This window comes from Lonchura striata, chromosome 22 (assembly GCF_050655825.1).
Source record: "Lonchura striata isolate lonStrDom1 chromosome 22, ASM5065582v1, whole genome shotgun sequence".
Taxonomy (NCBI): Eukaryota; Metazoa; Chordata; class Aves; order Passeriformes; family Estrildidae; genus Lonchura; species Lonchura striata.
Genome location: NC_140724.1, coordinates 1,819,175 through 1,836,699, shown reverse-complemented (window position 1 = coordinate 1,836,699; position 17,525 = coordinate 1,819,175). Strand labels below are relative to the sequence as shown.

At 62.5% G+C, this 17,525-nt stretch overlaps 1 protein-coding gene across 6 annotated transcripts in view; it reads right to left on the bottom strand.

Annotated features, from left to right (window-relative positions):
• Positions 1-16,894, bottom strand: part of FGFR1 (fibroblast growth factor receptor 1) — a 29,173-nt gene extending 12,279 nt beyond the window's left edge. Inside the window, exons 1-4 of one of the 6 annotated variants that reach the window (XM_085559128.1) lie at positions 16,698-16,894; positions 10,380-10,575; positions 1,814-2,077; positions 227-310 (exon numbers count right to left, since the gene is read on the bottom strand). In XM_085559128.1, the coding sequence (XP_085415254.1) occupies positions 227-310; positions 1,814-2,077; positions 10,380-10,470 (439 nt within the window). In that variant the 5' untranslated portion in view covers positions 10,471-10,575; positions 16,698-16,894. The remainder of the gene's footprint in view (positions 1-226; positions 311-1,813; positions 2,078-10,379; positions 10,576-16,697) is intronic. The other 5 variants (XM_085559125.1, XM_021535885.4, XM_085559124.1 and 2 more) reach the window with 5 other exon arrangements.
• Between the last annotated feature and the right edge of the window lie 631 nt (positions 16,895-17,525).

The following is a 17,525-nucleotide window of genomic DNA, read 5'->3' as shown; positions in this document are numbered from 1 at the left end:
GTGGTGACCCCAATGCAGCCGTGCTGGCACAGCCCCCTGCTCCAACCCAGCTGCTCCCACTGCACCCAGCCCTGCTCTGCCCCCCGTGCCCTCGCCACTGCCGGGTGCCCTGGGCTGCCAGGTGACCTGGGCTGCTTGCCCCATCCCTGGGTGATGCTTGTGTGTGCCCAGCCTCCCCCTGCCTGGCCACAGGGCAGCACCAAGGGCAAACCCAGCCCGCACGTACGGTTCGGCTTGGTGTTATCTGCTTCCTTCTCCTCTGACGAGGAATCATCTTCATCATCATCATCCTCTGCAGAGGGGAGAGCATCTGTAACAGAAGCAACAGCCCTGCTGAGTACCAGTGTGAGGGGACCTTTGTGCTGGCGGGGCCGGAGCACAGTGGGTGGGTGGTGGGGCTGTGCCCAGTGAGGTGGCAGAGCAGGGCAGTGCTGGTGCCCGGCAGGGGCGTGGGGATCCAGTTAAATACTCCACATGATCCCCAGCACAGCCAGGGTGGCAGAGCCCACCATCCAGTGCCTGCAGCCATGGATATCGTGAAGAGATTTGCTGTCAGAGGTAACCTCGGAGCTCCTTACCCCACGTCCAGCGCCACCAACACCCCTGGGGTGGCAGCCGAGACCCAGGGTGAGCACAGACATGTCCCTCAAGCATTTCCCCCTCTCCAGCCTCACACTCCATCAGCACCACTGCAGAACATAGCTCCCACCCAGCACGTGCCCCTTCTGGGGCGGCCCTGCAGCCTCCTGCCCCCTCAGATAAATGTGAGATGATTTCTGGCAGCTCCTCCCTGCACTGCAGTGGCCAGGAAGCCATGGCACCACCTGGAAACTCTTCCGGGCACCCGCAAGGTGCAGGTCGGCCCCCAACTCACCACGTGTGGCCAGCGCGTGTGCAGGGGTGTGTGGGGTGTGCAGAGGTGTGCAGGGATGTACAGGGGTGTGCAGGGATGCACAGGGATGCACAGAGGTGTGCAGGGATGCACAGTTATGCAGGGATGCACAGGTGTGTGCAGGGATGCACAGGGATACACAGGCGTGTGCAGGGATGCACAGGTGTGCAGGGATGCACAAGGGTGTACAGGGGTGTGCAGGGATGCACAGGGGTGTGCATGGATGCACAGAGTTGTGCAGGGATGTACAGGGATGCACAGGGGTGTACAGGGGTGTGCAGGGATGCACAGGGGTGTACAGGGGTATGCAGGGATGCACAGAGATACACAGGGGTGTGCAGAGATGCACAGGGGTGTACAGGGGTGTGCAGGGATGCACAGGGGTGTACAGGGGTATGCAGGGATGCACAGAGATACACAGGGGTGTGCAGGGATGCACAGGGGTGTACAGGGGTGTGCAGGGATGCACAGGGGTGTACATGGGTATGCAGGGATGCACAGGGATGCACAGGGATGCACAGAGGTGTGCAGGGATGCACAGGGGTGTACAGGGGTGTGCAAGGATGCACAGAGATACACAGGGGTGTGCAGAGATGCACAGGGATGCGCAGGGATGCACAGGGGTGCACAGGGATACACACGGGTGTGCAGGGATGCACAGAGGTGTGCAGGGATGCACAGGGGTGCACAGGGATGCACACGGGTGTGCAGGGATGCACAGAGGTGCGCAGGGATGCACAGGGGTGCACAGGGGTGTGCAGAGATGCACAGGGGCGTGCAGGGATGTACAGGGGTGTGCAGAGATGCACAGGGATGCACAGGGATGCACAGCTGTGCAGGGATGCACAGAGGCAGCCTCTCCTCGCTTCGCAGCCCGGCCCCGCGGCTGCCCCGTCCCTGCGCAGCCGGGCCACTACGAACCTGAGACGTTCACGGAGAAGTAGGTGGTCTCGCTCCCCGAGGGGCTGTTGGTCATGCAGGCGTAGAGCCCCGAGTCCTTGGGCACCACGCCCCTGACCTCTACCTCGTCCCCGGTGATGCGCGTGCGGTTGTTCTCGGCCAGCTGGACGCCATTGTGCACCCAGTTGATGCTCTGGACGTCGTCCCGCAGCCGGCAGCGCAGGTGGAGGAGCCCCCCGGGGTGCGCTGAGTGCGACTCCACTTTGATTTTTGCTTTGGGCAGAGCTGGAGGAGTTAGGGGAGAGGAGAAGAGAAAAAAAAGGAGAGAAGGAATAGAGACCACAGGAAAACCATGCTGCTGCTGCTGCTGCTGCTGCTGCTGCGGCCTGGTTAATGAGGCAACATGCACTGCTGGGCTATTTCCCATTGCTGGGATATTCCCACTGCTGGGCTATTCCCACTGCTGGGATGCTCCCACTGCTGGGATATTCCCAATGCTGGGCTATTCCCACTGCTGGGATATTCCCAATGCTGGGTTATTCCCACTGCTGGGATATTCTCACTGCTGGGATATTCCCACTGCTGGAGTGCTCCCACTGCTGGGATATTCCCACTGCTGGGATGCTCCCACTGCTGGGCTATTCTCACTGCTGGAGTGCTCCCACTGCTGGGACGTTCTCACTGCTGGGACATTTCCACTGCTGGGACATTCTCACTGCTGGGACATTCCCACTGCTGGGATATTTCTCTGCAGGGATTTTCCCGCTGTGGCACCAGGGACCCCAGCACTCAGGGGACAGAGCCCATGGCAGCGGCAGCAGCAGAGCAGAGAGGCAGAGGCAGAGGCTGCGAGCACCCCAAGCAGCACCAAGTGCTTCCTTCTGCAGCAGGACCTGCTCGGTGCCCGGGCAGCTCCCAAGGCCTCGCCCTTCTTGGCGCTTATGGAGCGTGACAGGGCAGGGGCTTCCCAACAGGGAGAAACAGGCAACAGTGACAAGGCAGAGTCGCTGCATGGCAGGATCCAGCCTCGCCCAGAAGCATCCCAGATCCCTGCACGGCTCTGCCACCTCGCAGGGCTCCCAGGATCCCTACCACCACAAGCGGGCAGCCAGCAAAGCAGGCCAGGGTCCCCGTGCCACCAGGACCCCACCCTGGTTAGAACAGGGCATGGCAGGGGTGAAAGGGCAGGACAGCAGGCAGGCAGCGAGGGGGACAGGTCAGCCCAGGGAGCTCTGGCCAGACCACGCCGGCCACGGCGTTCCCATCCACAGCATTCCCAGGCAGGGGAGCTGAGCTCCCCGAGGTGACACTTGTGTGAGCAGCACAAAGATCCTTTCTCTCCATCCTGCTGTGACACGACCTCATCTCTCCCAGCCCTGAAGTGCCCAGGGCTCTGTCCTCAAGTCCTGCCCTCCATGGTGGGTGGCGCATGAGCAGCTCTCCTGGTCCCAGGCTTGGGGAAGATGCTGGGTTTTAAATAATCTCTTCAATTCCACAGCCCAAGGAAGGGTCCAGGCTGCTACAGCTCTGCAGAGGCTCCCTGTGATGATGTGGGTGAATGCAGTGTGATCATCATCCTAGGCTGAGCTCTACAGGCTGGTGGGCACAGCTCCAGAGCCCAGCTCTTCAGGCACCCCTTAACCTCTGCCTCCTCCCTGGTTGTGTCCGGTTATTCTTGGCCAGCTGGATTCCATTGGGATGTCGTGGGAGCAGCATGAAGGGGCACAGGGCACTGCTGCAGATGCTCCTCTCAGGGGCTGGAAAATCCCAATAAATGCAGCAGAACCAGCCGGGAGATGTTCAAGCTTCAGCTGGTCTATAGCTCCAGGGCTGAGCCCCCCAGGAATTTTGAGTGCCCAAGGAGCCAGACAAGAACAGCCTCTGCTCCCTGCTCTGCACATGTGCCTGGAGCAGCCACAGAGCAGCTCACCTTGGGCCAGTGCCTGCAGGCAGCACGGGGCCAGGACCAGCAGCGAGGCCTCGCTCCTCCCTGCTCCCAACAGCCACTCTGTACAGCCAAAAATGAAACCTCGGCTCTCCAGAACTCTGATTCACCGCACCGTGACCTGCACTTCACTTTCTGGCCACTTCTCTTTGCCTTGGACTGATGAGAATCTTCATGGGAAAAACATTCATGAGCAGCTCCAGAATTTCTCCTCTTTCTTTTGCTCAGCACTTGAAGGAAAACACTGGGATGGGGCTGCATTCCCTTTCCTCAGTTGCTGTAGTACCAACGCCAGGGCTCCAGTTCATCCGTCAGAAGTTACAAAACATTTTAATGTGGAAGGGGAAAACCAATGGGAGCCTCTTTGGTGGTGGGGAAGGGTCTTGCTTTGCAATCCTGTTTTCCCCTGATTTTCTCCCACAGGACAGGCACTTCTCACAGCTCTAATTTGTGTTCCAGGTGATTAGTCACAGGCTTCTCCGAAGGCTCACAAAGCAGCAGTGACATCCCAGCCTGTCCCTCAAACCCCCGGGGCTGGGTAAAACTGCATCCTCCTGCCCATCCTGCCCTCTTCACACAGAGCAAGGCCAGCAGGCAACAAACAGCCATGAAAACCCAAACCAGCACGAGTCCAGTGCTGCAGCCACATCTGCTCTTATCTGGCTCCCAGCTCTGCCCCATCCCATGCATCAGCAAGCTTCCCTATGGAACTGAACAGCCCTGCAGCGAAACTGGGGCAGAGCTCTAGGCCAGCCTTGAGCTCCACCAGCATCCCCCAGCTGCACCTGGGCAATGTGAAGTGGTATCCTGGGGATGGAAAAGATCTTTGGAGGAGGGGAAGTTTTGAGAGACCCCAGCCCGATGCCAGGGCTTGAGGAAGCAGCATTCCAGGCTCAGGAGGGTCCCTTCCCAATGGCCGCAGGTCCCTGGGTATGCTATGCAAGTGCCAGGGCTCCTTCAGACCCTTGGGCGTGGGGCCAGGTCCCCTCTCAAAGCTTCCAGCCCCACTGAGCCAGGGCTGGTTTGCATCAGCAGCACTACTGGGGGTGCTGAGGTGATGGATGGAGAGGAGAGGCAGAGGGCCCGGTGGGCACTGCCCTTCCATCACCCACGGCACGAGAGGAGAGGCAGAGGGCACGGTGGGCACTGCCCTTCCATCACCCATGTCACTCTTCTGGCACTCGGGACGAGGTGGAAAATGCAGCCTGGTGGACTGGCCTGAGAAGGAATTCACAGCCTAAGGAGCATGGCCAGGCTTGCTCAGCCTCTCGGCAGGATTGAGCAGCACTGTGGCCCTGGCAGGCAGGGAGCACTGTGGCTGCTGCCACAGCACAGATGGCACCGGGCTGGCAGTGGGGGCACTGCTCGTGTGAGCGTGGCACTGGTGTGGCCTCCACTTTGGTTAATGATTGCTGGTCTCATCAGCGTGATACATCCCTGTCTCACACCCCCCTCTGCTTTCTGTGCCTTAAACCACAGCACTGGGCACAGCCCTGCCACACAGCGCCACGGCAGAGCCCCGCATGGGCACAGCCCACGGGGGGCCACCTCTCCAAAGGGTCAGCAGCCAGACCAACGCCTGGCTCTCATCCCCGAGGCTCTGGGAGCTCTCAGCACTGCACAAAGGTCGGTTAGTGGGAGTCCTCACCTCAGCTGGGAGCTGTGGGGCTGGCCACAGCCCCTTTGAGCAAACAAAGGTGACAGCGAGCAGAGCATGGGAACACCAGTCCCACAGACCTTGTCCACCCCAGGGGACAGGAGGGCTCACACCTCAAGGTCCCCACTGAGGCAAGGGGCAGCTCCAGCCCTTGGTGCCTCCGTGAGCACCCCCAGAAGCCGTGCAGTGCCATGGTGGGGCAGCTGCCAGGGGTTTATTACTTTATTCCAACTTTGAAATGGAACCGGGAGTGGAGCTGAGCCCAAGAGCATTGGCCAGATGGAGGGTGGGTGTCACCAAGTGCATAGAACTGTCACCGGCTCCCCTGGGGCCAGCCCTCGATGGGGACAGCAGGGACAGGGATGGGGACAGCAGGGACAGGGACAACATGGACAGGGACAGCATGGATAGGGAGAGCAGGGACAGGGAGAGCAGGGACAGGAGAGCAGGGACAGGGAGAGCAGGGACAGGAGAGCAGGGACAGGGAGAGCAGGGACAGGGAGAGCAGGGACAGGAGAGCAGGGACAGGGAGAGCAGGGACAGGGAGAGCAGGGACAGGGAGAGCAGGGACAGGAGAGCAGGGACAGGGAGAGCAGGGACAGGGAGAGCAGGGACAGGGACACGGGGCAGCCCCGCCGACAGGAGCTGCATACGCTCACTGTGTCCCCCTCTCTCCGTGATGGCCGTGCCCCCCAGGCTGGGCAGGCACCGCGGGGAGCCCGGGGTGCACCCTGCAAGCACAGAAAACCACAGGCTGTGTTGGCCATGGCGATGGTGACGATGGCAATAAAGGGGCCAACAAAGCGGCGCGGGGACAATGCGGGCGGGGGGCGCGGAGCCGCAGGCGCCGGTTGCCCTGGAGACCCCAGCGGGGCTTTCCGAAGGTATTTCCTGAAGAAAAAGCACACACATGCCCGGCAGCCCCACTAATCCCAACAGGAAGCGCTCACCGGGACGTGGGGATTGGCTTCTTTTTGATTCAAACAGCTCCTCACCCTGCCGTGTCCCCCAGCCCGGGCTGTGCCGGGGGCACGTCCCGAGGTGCAGCATCCCGGCTGCTCCGGAGCCCGCGCATCCCTGCACCCGGGAAAGCTGCAGCAGGGATTTGCCAGCACACGAGCACCACGGGCTCACGGCACACGTGGCTCTTGGAGTGCTCAGGGCACCCCCAGCTCCTCCTGTCCGAGCCAGCCAGGGGCCCTGGCCTCCTCCGCAGGGAGATGGGATTTATGTCCCGCTTCAGGCCCTCCTGCTCTCCCAGCCTGCGCCGCAAATGAAGCAGCACTTAATTACCAGGCGCGTTGGGAGTTTGCAAAGCCATCAGGATAAAACCCACGCCTTTCCCCCGGGCCCCCCGGCCTCGCTCAGAGCCCTGGAGGCGGCAGCTTGGGGCACAGACACCTCTCCATCGCTCCCCCCGGGCGTGGGTCACAAGAAAACACCCCAACCCACAGTTTTTGGCTGGCTTTGCCTGGCCCTGGCTCACTGCTGGAATGGAGTGTCCGTTCCTGTGCTCACCTCCCTCCTGCCCAGCCCCACGCTGGGGGCTCCACACTCGGGGACCCTTCTGCTCCCCTCGGGGCAGCTCCACAGCCCAGGCTCTGACTGCTTTTCCCAAAGACTCTTATTTCTTTTTTTTTTTTTTTGCTCCTCAATTAAGGGCCGGAGTGACAGCATCCGAGTGGAAAGGCGGGAGGACGGAACAAAGCCGGGCCGGCAGGCTGGGAGGGGACGCAGCCACGGCAGCCGGACCGGGCAGCTGCAGCAGCGGGGTCTGGGGGTGCTGCTGGGCCCCCTGAGCTCCGGGAACACTCCTGGGCTGCTGCCATCAACAGCAGAAGCGCAGGAGGCTGCAGGCTTGGCAGGGAGTCCCTGGGCTGCTCGTGGGGCTCCAGCAAGGAGTCAGCCACTCCAAATGGGATCCCCTGGGCTCCCCGAGGCACTGGTGGGAGACACCTAGAGCTGCAAGAACCAGGAGGGACTGGGCAGCAGGGAAATGGGGAGGACAGAGACGAGGGTCAGCAGCGCCATGGGGAGCAGTGGGCACAAACCAAAGACCCTCGTGGGCTCCCCCAGGCTACCTGGGCTGAGCACATTGCCTGCCCGGGACGTTTGGCTCCTGCAGGCTCCAGAGCAAGACCCCCTGGACGAGCTGGGGACAACAAAGCCCCGGGAGCCAGGGCCCCTGCTGGCCAGCAGATGGCCGGGGGGGGTTAAGCCTGTGGCCAGCTGGGCAGCCAGCAGCCCTGGGAAATGGGGCAGCCCCCGGCCCCTGCCCCACGGGAAGGGGGCTGCAGCCAAATCCCCTGTGCTGTGGAGTGCAAACACATCCCCTGGGGAAGTATCTGCTGCACTGGGGCAGTTTGGGGCCCAGCGTGCCCCAAAACCAATCGGCCCAAGGCAGGACCACCCCCGCCCCGGGACACGCTCCCCAGGACAATCCACTCGGCACCCCTGCAGGGCCATGGCAGCCCCCTGCGAGGAGATGCCTGAGCAGCGGCTGGGACAATGGCAGACAAGGAGAGAGGGAAAAAAAACCTTGGCAATTTTCTGCAGGTTTCTATTTAACCTGGAGACAAAGAGCGGCTTTGTGCGAGGGAGGGACAGAGGCTGCGCATGGAAATTTCTTGGCTTTTCCCCTTAACCAGGGTTTTTTTACCACCTCCAAATTTAGGTAACTATAAAATGCAGTAAATGCCTGTTAATGTTTTATTTGCTCCAGATTTTTTGGTACTGGGAGGGAGCCCCTGACGAGCAGAGCTCCCAAACTCCCTCCCGCAGCACAGGGAGAGGGGGGCCAGAGCTGAACCCCCCTCCACGTGAGGCCAGGCCGCTGGCCGGCCGCGGGGGATTACTCCTCCCTGAGAAGGGAGCTTAGCTGCCTCAGAACCGGGAGTAAACTGAAACCCCATAAACATGCAGAACAAAGTCCGGGAAAGCTGCTGCCTCCAGCACTGAGGGACCCGAGGGCTGCTGCTGCCCCCGGGGTGATGGGGGATGCTCCTGAGTCACTGTGCCATGGGGGAAGGACGGACATCTGGGCCCCCAGGACACTTTGGCCCTCAGCATGGCAGCTGAACCCCATCCACAGCCCTGGGCACCCCAAAACCCCTGGGGCTGGGTCAGAGCCTGCCCCTGAAAGGTGCCGGTGGCTCAGCCCTGGCTGCAGGTCCCGGCCCAGCATTGGCTCTTCCCATCCCACACATCCTGCTGGGAACATTTTGTTCCCACCAGCCGGCTCCCGAGCCAAGGGACGGATTCTGCCCCAGCCGGGCTCCTGCTGTGGCACTAATTGGGCCGCCCTGGTGAGAACCATGTCGGGAAACGTTTCCAGAGGTTATTGTTAGCCCTGGCATGAGGCTGGCGAGGAACCAGCTCCCTCCTCTCCAGCCTCTCTCCTCCCCTGCCACTGCCTGACGCGGCTCCCAAACCCTCCAGGAGCTGCAGGGCTCCTCATGCACCCCAAAATTCACCTGTGCTCAATCAGCTCTCCTCAGCCTGAACACCCCAACACTTCTCTCAGAGCCACAGCCAGGGTTGGGGCTGCAGGTGGTGCTCTCCTGGCAGCACAGAGCCATCCTTACCCCAAACACTGCTGAGAAACCTCTTCCAGGAAGAGCAATCTCCTGAGAAAAACATGTTTACCACTGTCAACCGCATTGTTTACAGATGCGGGGAGCAGGCACGCCAGTGGAAAAATCTCAGCAATGGTCCCTGTGAGTGAAGCTCTGCCCAGGCTCCTCTCCGGAGCTCAGCTCCCCAGGGACCACGCACGGCTCTGGCTGTCTCCCGGGGTGTCACCTCGCAGGGTGTGACCCGCTGCTCCAGGCAGAGGTGCCACCCCCAGCACCACCCAGGAATCTCCCACCAGGGCTAGTGCAGCTGCAGCAGCGGCAACTTGCCGGCTGCCAGCTCCACCCCAAGCCTGGGGGGACCCCGGGCACCTCACAGCGCTGTGCCCATGCCGGCCACACCGGCAATCGGCCTTTCAGGGCTCTGCTGGGAGGAAGGGGGAAGGGGGAGCGAGTCTTAACCAGCAGAGCAGTGCCCACAGACCAGACATTCTTGGGTAATTAGAACCAAAAGGAGCGAGTCAAAGTCCCGCTGCCGGCTCTGGTTATTCTCTGCCTCGCCGAGGGCCGAGGCTCTGACGGCCGGAGCGGGGCTCTCTGCCAGGGCCGGCTCTGCCCAGGGCCGGGCGACCCACTTGGCCCATCCCTGAGCCTTGGGGTGCCCCCACAGCAGAGCTGAGCCAGGCTGAGGCAGGAGCACCCCTGGCCACTGCCACCAGCCCTGCTCCTGGCGGACAGCAGCAATAACAAGGGATGTCCTGGTCAGGGACTGCACTCCCCAGCCCCATGGAGCAGAGGTTTGAACTGCACATGAGCCGACCCTGGCTTTGAACCCCACCTTGGGCATTCCCAGCTGGGAGCAACACCGGAGCATGCCGAGGGTTTCTGCAGGGTGCATTCATCCCTAGCACTGCCAGCTGGCAAAAGCTGAACCAGTACCCTGCACCCAAACCTTTATCCCCACTGGCTGAGCCCAGGGTCACCCCAGTGGGGCCAACAGGGTGGGAGCAGCTTCACGCACATCCGGGTTACAGATCGTCACAGAGGTGACAGCGCCGTCACACAGAGCCACCCCAGTGGGGACACAGCCCCCAGGGCTCTGCATCCTCCTCCAAACAACAGATCAAGGTTTGCCACAATTTTTCTCCAGGTTTAAAATGTCCCCAGGCACTTCTGGGCCACACACCCACTTCTGTGCCCACAGAAACCACTCTGGGGACAACACGTGCCACATCCCCAGAGGCACCAGCTCCCAGGCAGCCGGGTGACACCAGAGGTGGCACTGGGGATGCGCTGGTGGCCCCACAGCTGGAGCACACGGCAGCCTCTGCCTCTGCCGCAGGGAAGAGCAGCTGGTGTGGCCCAGGAGGAACAGAAAGGACGAGGGAGTGGGGCACCGGGCCGTGCTCTTACCTTGCTCGGGCAGGGTGGGGGCCGGCCGGGCAGCGGAGAGCGCGGCTGCGACCAGCACAGCCCAAAGGATGAGGCACCGCCAGGTCCACATCCCACTGCTGCAGCTACTGCTCGGCGACTGGGCTCCGCAACTGCCACTCCATGGGGCCCCGCGCGGGCGCAGGGGCGGCTCCGCAGGGCTGGCAGCCCCTACAAGCTGGGAAGGAGGAAAGCAGAGTCAGGCAGGGCCAGCTCCCCCACATCCCACCAGCCAGCACAGCTGCACGGTGCGCGCGCTTGCCTTCAGGGCGATGCTGCTCCTGCGTCCCCCAGACAGCAGGATGGCCCTGCACCGAGGGGTGGCCCTGCACCGAGGGATGTCCCTGCATCGAGGGATGGCCCTGCACCGAGGTGTCCCTGCACCGAGGGGTGGCCCTGCACCGAGGGATGTCCCTGCATCGAGGGATGGCCCTGCACCGAGGTGTCCCTGCATCGAGGGATGTCCCTGCACTGAGGTGTCCCTGCACCGAGGGATGTCCCTGCATGGAGGGATGTCCCTGCACTAAGGGATGCCCCCAGACTTCGGTGGCAGGTCTCCACAGACCCCTCAGCAGCCTGACACGACCTGGAACTGACTGGCAGGGTTATGTTTCCCTGTGTAAAAGCGCTGATGTGTCAAGAGTGAAAGCGCTGGCGAAGCAGAACCAAATGCAGCAAGAATTCCCAGAATGGTGAGAGAAACATTAACGCCAGTTAAAGAAAGGGAGATTCCTGCTCTCCTCTTCCTGCACTTGTCAGGTGTTGCTGAGCCATGGCTTCACTGAGGGAAATCCCTTATTCAGAGCAAAATCTCATGTTGTCTGTGCCGCTTCTAGCAAAGCAGCTCTCACTGCAAACTCCAGCCCCCTCCATTCCCCATAGGATCCATAGGGCACACAGCAGCCACCCCCCTGGAGAGGCCTTCCTGGAGCCAGAGGGTCAGCCAGCTGCAGCCGATCTCTTTCCACCAACAGCTGTTTTTGAAGTGGCTGTGTGGGGAGAAATCCCCTGGCATCTTGGGCCAGCTCTGCAACTCGTTCTCATTCCTGCCAGCTCTCATGCTGGGCTCTGCAGCCCACCCATCCCCTCAGGTCCCCATCCCTTTCCAGGACACTGCTCAGTGCAGGGAGCTCCAGAGCTGGGTTTTGGCACAGGGAGGCCCAGCAGAGCCTGATCCTGCCTCAGGGTGCTGTGCTGTGCCCTCCATGGCCCTCATTCCTCCTTCCCTCTGACCATCCCTCCTTCTCTCCGTGCCAGGAGCATGGAGCTCTTCCAGGACACGTTCCAGGGGACGCTGGGGCCCGGACCCAGCCGCCCCCGGCCGACTGCTCCGAGCGTTGCGGATGGGAACAAGCCCCTGTGCTCCACCCCCGCGCCACATCTGCACCTCGGCAGCAGCCTGGGATCAGTCCCGACGCTGGCCATCGCCAATGGTCCCGCCGGGCTCTGCCGAGGAGATCCTGCCCAGCCATTGCACAACCCGCGCAGCGCCGGCCAGGGCGCCGCTGGCAGCGGGAGCTCTGGGACAATTACAGGGACCAGGAGGTGGACAGGACAACAGCACCCCACAAACCCTTCCCCGAGTCACCTCCCGGGGTACAGCTGTGCCTCCAGGCCCCTCAGCCCCTGCCGAGCATCCCAAGCTCACCCGGTCGCTCTCCCCGCTGCCGCGTGCTGTGCGTTCCCCGACCTGCCGCGGGAACCGGCGCTTCCCTTCGCCGAAAGGCGTTGGGCTGAAGTACGCACTGTTAAAAACAGTGAGTAATAATCGTCGTGAGTAATAAACTGCTACTCATCCTCCCCACGCACTCGGTTCCTGGAGCTCTGGTCTCTGCCTCTCCTGCTCCAGTGTGAGACCCTGCGCTGCCTGTGCCCAGAGTGGTGGCTTTTCCCCAGGGATGGGCTGAGCAACCACGAGCCCCAAAGGGCTTACAGCCTCTGCACCCAAAGGAAGCCCAGCTGGGGTGCAGCTGTGGGGGCTCCAGCTGCCTCCTTCTTGCCCAACTGCTCTGGCTGTCACAGGAATATCTGGGACCCAAACTATTGACACAAGGAGTCGGGCAGGGAAAAGGGCACCCAGCAAACACTGGTGTTATCTCCAACACCAGCGCTCCCAGGCACTGGGTAGTGCTTGGACATAGTTGTTGAATGTTCGGGATTTATCTGGGTTTGGAAAGGGGAGGTGGAATTCTTTGAGCGGGGGGAAAAGAAAGGTCTTTGGTATTTCTGGAAATTATTTTCTGTCTCTCAGTGGCTTTGTTTATCGACAGCACATGCTCCCCGGAACATGCCCTAATGCGGAGCGTCTGCGTGGGCCTCCCGAGCCGGCCCCGCGCCGAGGGGAGGGATGGAGGGATGGAGAGGAGCCCAGTGCCTCCAGTTCCTGAAAAATGAGTCAGTGCTGGCTCGCACACAGCAGAGCCCTTCTCCAGATACACCTCGGAGCGGGTGCCTTCCAGCTGATTCAGGGGCTTGACAGCAGGATATTTCCATGGCGTAGGGATGGCTCGGCAGCACAGAGCTGTCCCGTGGCTGAGACGGTCACTGGGAGGGAGGAAGGGAGGAACAGAGGGAAGGGTGCCAGGACCCAGCAAGAGCACACAGGGATGGTCAGCTTCCCAGGGCAGTGAGGGAGGGTGCAGCAGCCATGGCTTTTCTGGAGGGTAGGAGGACTGGGACGCACCCTGACTGCTCCTCCTGGAGCAGCATGCGAGGGAATCTCAGTGCTCAGAGATGCTGAAGAGGCAGCACAGACCTCTTCCTCCTTCCCAAGGGAAAAGGGGAAACTGGGGAACCCCAAGACACCTGCCCTCATGACTCCTTGGTGTCCACATGGGAAGGAGGCAAGGAAGTGGGGAGAGTGCTTCTACCTGTGCAAACAACAGCATGGCTCTTTTCAGTGTTTATAGAGCTTTTATATAAATCCCAACAGGAAACCATTTGCTCTGGAGGATGGCAGCTTGGGCAGGGTGGGTCTTGGCTCCTGCCAGGCACTGGGCACCATCCCCACTCCCCGTGGCCCCAGCACACTGCAATTTAGTGCTCCGGGGTGGATTCAAACAACTAAAAACAGAAGCAGCTAGAGAGGAGCCAGGGCTAAGTGCCCCTCGGAGACCTGCCTCCAAAACTGCAATTACAACCAGCCATTACACCCACAGAGCTATTTTGGAGTGGTGATGGACAACCCTGTGCCCATCCATGCACCCTCCAGGGGCACATGCTCCCTGTGTACCAGGAAAGATGTTCTCACACTGCCTTTGCACACCAGTGTGTCCACGAGGAGTCTTGTGCAACCTGTCTCTCACTGCCCTCAGGGACCCTGAGGGCTGCACTTTCGCTCCTCGCATCTCCCACAGCCCTGAGTCACAGGGCTGAGCTGTCCCAGGGACACTGCACAGACAGGACCTTCCCACTTGCACAGCAGATGCACCCCCTGGCTCTGAGCTGAGTGGCTCTGAGAGGGGAAGCCCCTTCCTGTCCTGTGGCTCATCTCTGGAATGCAGCTGAGGTGCCAAGCACAGGAGCTGGTGCAGGAGCAGGGTGTCCAGCCAGGGTCGGAGCCCTGCAATGCTGTGACATCTGCAGGGGAGCCCCAGTCTGATCCCTGTGTGCTGGATGTGATGGGGGTGGCTGCTGCCATGGGCTCAGTGGGGCTGGGGGGCTCTGGCTCCTTTCCTCTGCCTCCCTGCTGGGGCAGAGATGGCCCGTGGCATTCACCACGTCAGAACGTCCGGGCTGCCCTGGCACCAGCAGCCAGCGGCTAACACAGCAGGCAGGAAAAGAACAGGGACAGGCCAAATCCAGCAGGGAGAGGAGTCTGAGCTCAATTCCTGGGTCTGCACAGCATCAGGAGCCCGAGGTGGCAGACTGTGCCCAATCAGGCGCAGTCCCTGTCCCTCAGAGGGGAGGTGGTGACTGCCAGCAGACCACCCTGCCTGGCACAAATGCCCCTCAGCTCCAAAGCACATGAAAAGAGACTCCTTTTCCTCTGAGGCACAACAAAAGCAGCCCTCCAGCTGCCCTTGGGGAAGAAGGACACACCAAAGGCACAATCCGTGGGCGGCAGGAGCGAAGCCTTTCCCTTGCCCAGTGCCTCGTGCTCCAACCTGTGGCTCAGGTCAAGAACCAAGTATTTGCTGAAATAAAAGGCAAACATAACTGCACATGGAACTGTAGGGAAAACCTGTAATGCTTAAAGCAGACACATGCTTGGAAAAATAAATATCCAACTGTGCAGCATAAAGAGCATGTTAACCCTTCCCAGCTGGCTGCCAGGTCTTAGGGCTACCAGGGCCACCTCCAGCACCGAGCTGTGGGAAGGTATCCAGTGGTGGGAGAGCCTGGGACATGGGGCAGGAAGGACGCCCAGCCACACCCACAGATCTCCACAAAACCATCACAGTTCTAGAAGCATCCTCACACCAGGGATCCCTCCCTACCTCAAGACTTGATTTTCAGATATACAAAACAACCACTGATACCCAAAAATCTGTACTGGGCTGGACCCCTTGACTGCTTTGGGAGGAGACTGGTCAAGGACGAGGACACTGGGACACAATCACAGCCTGCCATCCCAGGCAGGGACAGAGACCCATTACCCAGCCCGGGAGGGAGCTGGATTGGGTTTTCACTACGTTGCACTCCTCCAAGGAAAGCCATTGAGAGGGGAAGGACACACAATTGCCATCATGTCCAGAAGCAGAAGGTCCCTAAAGGGTCAGAAAGTTGGATTTTCAGGATGGGATGAGCATCTGCAAGCAGCCATTTCCAGCAGCCAGGATTTGGGGGGGCTCCACCTGGGGCTGGAGACAATAAGGCTGCCGGCTCAGGTTATGTTTTTAGGTGGGTAGGTAAAGAGGGAGCTCCAGTTCACCTCTGGCAGTGACCCTTCCCGCATGGCCAGGGCAGGCACCTTGTGTGCAGAACAGCCCAGACGAGGCTCCCGCCGGCTGCCTTCAGCCCGGCACCACTCGTGCCTGCACCCTGCCGGGGCAGGGGCGATTTATTTTAATCCTCTGGGAGCAACACAAGGAAAAGGCAGCAGTGCGTGCCAGCCAGCGCAGGGATTAAGGGAGGAAGTGCTCCCGAGTGGGGAAGATGGCTGCGAGCCAGAGCAGGGGGCTGCAGGGCCCTCGCTCCCGCGGCGTCCCCGCGCCGCGCGGGGGGCTCTCCGTGCGCCCCCTCCCGTGCTGGCATCCCGCTCGTCGGCACCGGAGAGCCCCGGCGGAGAAACCACCGCCTCCAGCGGCGCACCGCCCCAGCGTCCCTCCGAGCGCGACCGTGAGAGCCGCTGGGTTCACCGACTGCCCGGGTTTAAACATTGCCGGGAGGGAGCTGCCCCGGCCCGCCGCGGTCCGGGACACGGGGCAGTAACTCGGTAACCCGGGCAGAACGGGAACGGCGAGGCAGCCGTGGAGCTCCTCGGCGTCACCTGAACGCACACACGCTCTGCTCCGTCCCCACACGCGGCCAGCGGCCACCTCCACGTCTCCCGGCCCCAGAACCACAAAAAGCACAACCAAACCCCTCTGCAACCGATCCCTCCGGGTGCCGAGGGTGACCGCATCGGCGCGGCGGTCACCCGCCATCGCAGGTGTCGCCGCCGCCTCCCCGCACTCCCGGCGCCTCCGCCGTGGGCGGACGAGCGGTTCCCGGAGCCCGCACGGCGCTGGGATGCGGCGGCTCCGGGAGCCCCACCGGCGCGGACACACAAAGGGAAGCACCAGCTCTGGGACGGCGTTATTCCAGCGCCTCCATTCCCGCTGACCGCCCCGGGATCCCAGAACTGAAACACACCAAACACAGCTCCTTCTCCATTTTTCTCTGGAAGCCGCAAGGCTCCCGCTCAGCTACTTTTGGGGAATAAGGGGCCAGGCAGCGACTCGGAAAACGACCCCCGATTCCCGCCAGGCTCCCCCGCGGCCGGGAGGGGATTCGGGGTCGGGACGGTGGGGGCGGTTCCAGTCTCGGTTCGGCCGATGGACGGGGTCGGACCCGCCGCCTTCCCAAACTGCTGCCCGCCGAGCGGCTGCACCCCGGGAACGGCCCGGGGCCCCCGAGCCCCGCACACCGGACCGCCCCGCTGCCCGCAAACCCCCGGGTCCCTCAAGGCGGAGCCCCCCCCGCGCCGATGCCGCCGTCGAGCCGCCCCGCCAGGGCAACGAGGCGCACCTGGGGGGGTTCGGCCGCGACCGAGCCCCGTCCCCCGACCGAGCCCCCGGGCCAGCCCCGCGGAACACAAAGCGACGCCCCGCGGTCCCGGTGCCGCCCCCCGCGCGGAGAGCGGCGGCCGTTACTCACCGGAGCCCCGCGGGCGGCGGCGGCGGCGCGGTGCCGCCGCTCCCGGGAACAATGGAGGGGAGCCCCGGCCGGGGCGAGAGGCGCAGCCCCACCGCCGCCGCGCTCACAGCGGCCGCCCCATGGCAGCCCCGGTCCGGCCCGGCCGGCGGAGGCGGCGGGAGGCGCTCCCGGAGCCGCTGCCGGACGCGCTCCCGAAGGCGCGGCCGCCCCGACGCCGCCGCTGCCGCTGCCCGCCCGCCGCGTCCCGCCGAGCGCCCGCCGCCGCCGAACTAAGCCGCTCCCGCACCGCCCCGCCGACAGCCGCGGCTCCTCCTCCGCCTTCCTCCTCCTCCTCAGCGGCCTGATGGGGCTTGTAGTCACAGCCGGACCGCCCCCCCACCTGGAGACCCCGCTGGCCTCTCGGAGTGGCGTTCCAGACGTCCCCCGGGGCTTTGCGGGCGGTGATCGCCCCGAAGGCAGGGCAGGCTGGGCTCGGGGCAGCACAGGGATGCTGGCCGTGATGTTCCCCTCACTGCTGCATTCTTGCCCTGTGGCTCTTGCTGGCACCAGGGGAGCCTCAGGCCCCGTGGGTACCGGCTGGGGTGAGGGGCCTGCCTGCACCCCCCGTTATCCCAGTGCAACACCCGGTGTGGAGGCAGCGGGATGCGGGCAGTGCATGCAGGCAGCAGGGTGGGCACAGCTCTGGGCATCCTGGAGCCCCAGCCAGCCCCTCTGCAGAGCAAGGCCCAGGGCAGATGTTTCAGAGGTCCCAAATCATCAGCCCCAAGTCCTTCCCAGGAGCCACCACTGCTGCAGTCCCTGCCCTTCCCAGCTGTTTTCACCGAGGTT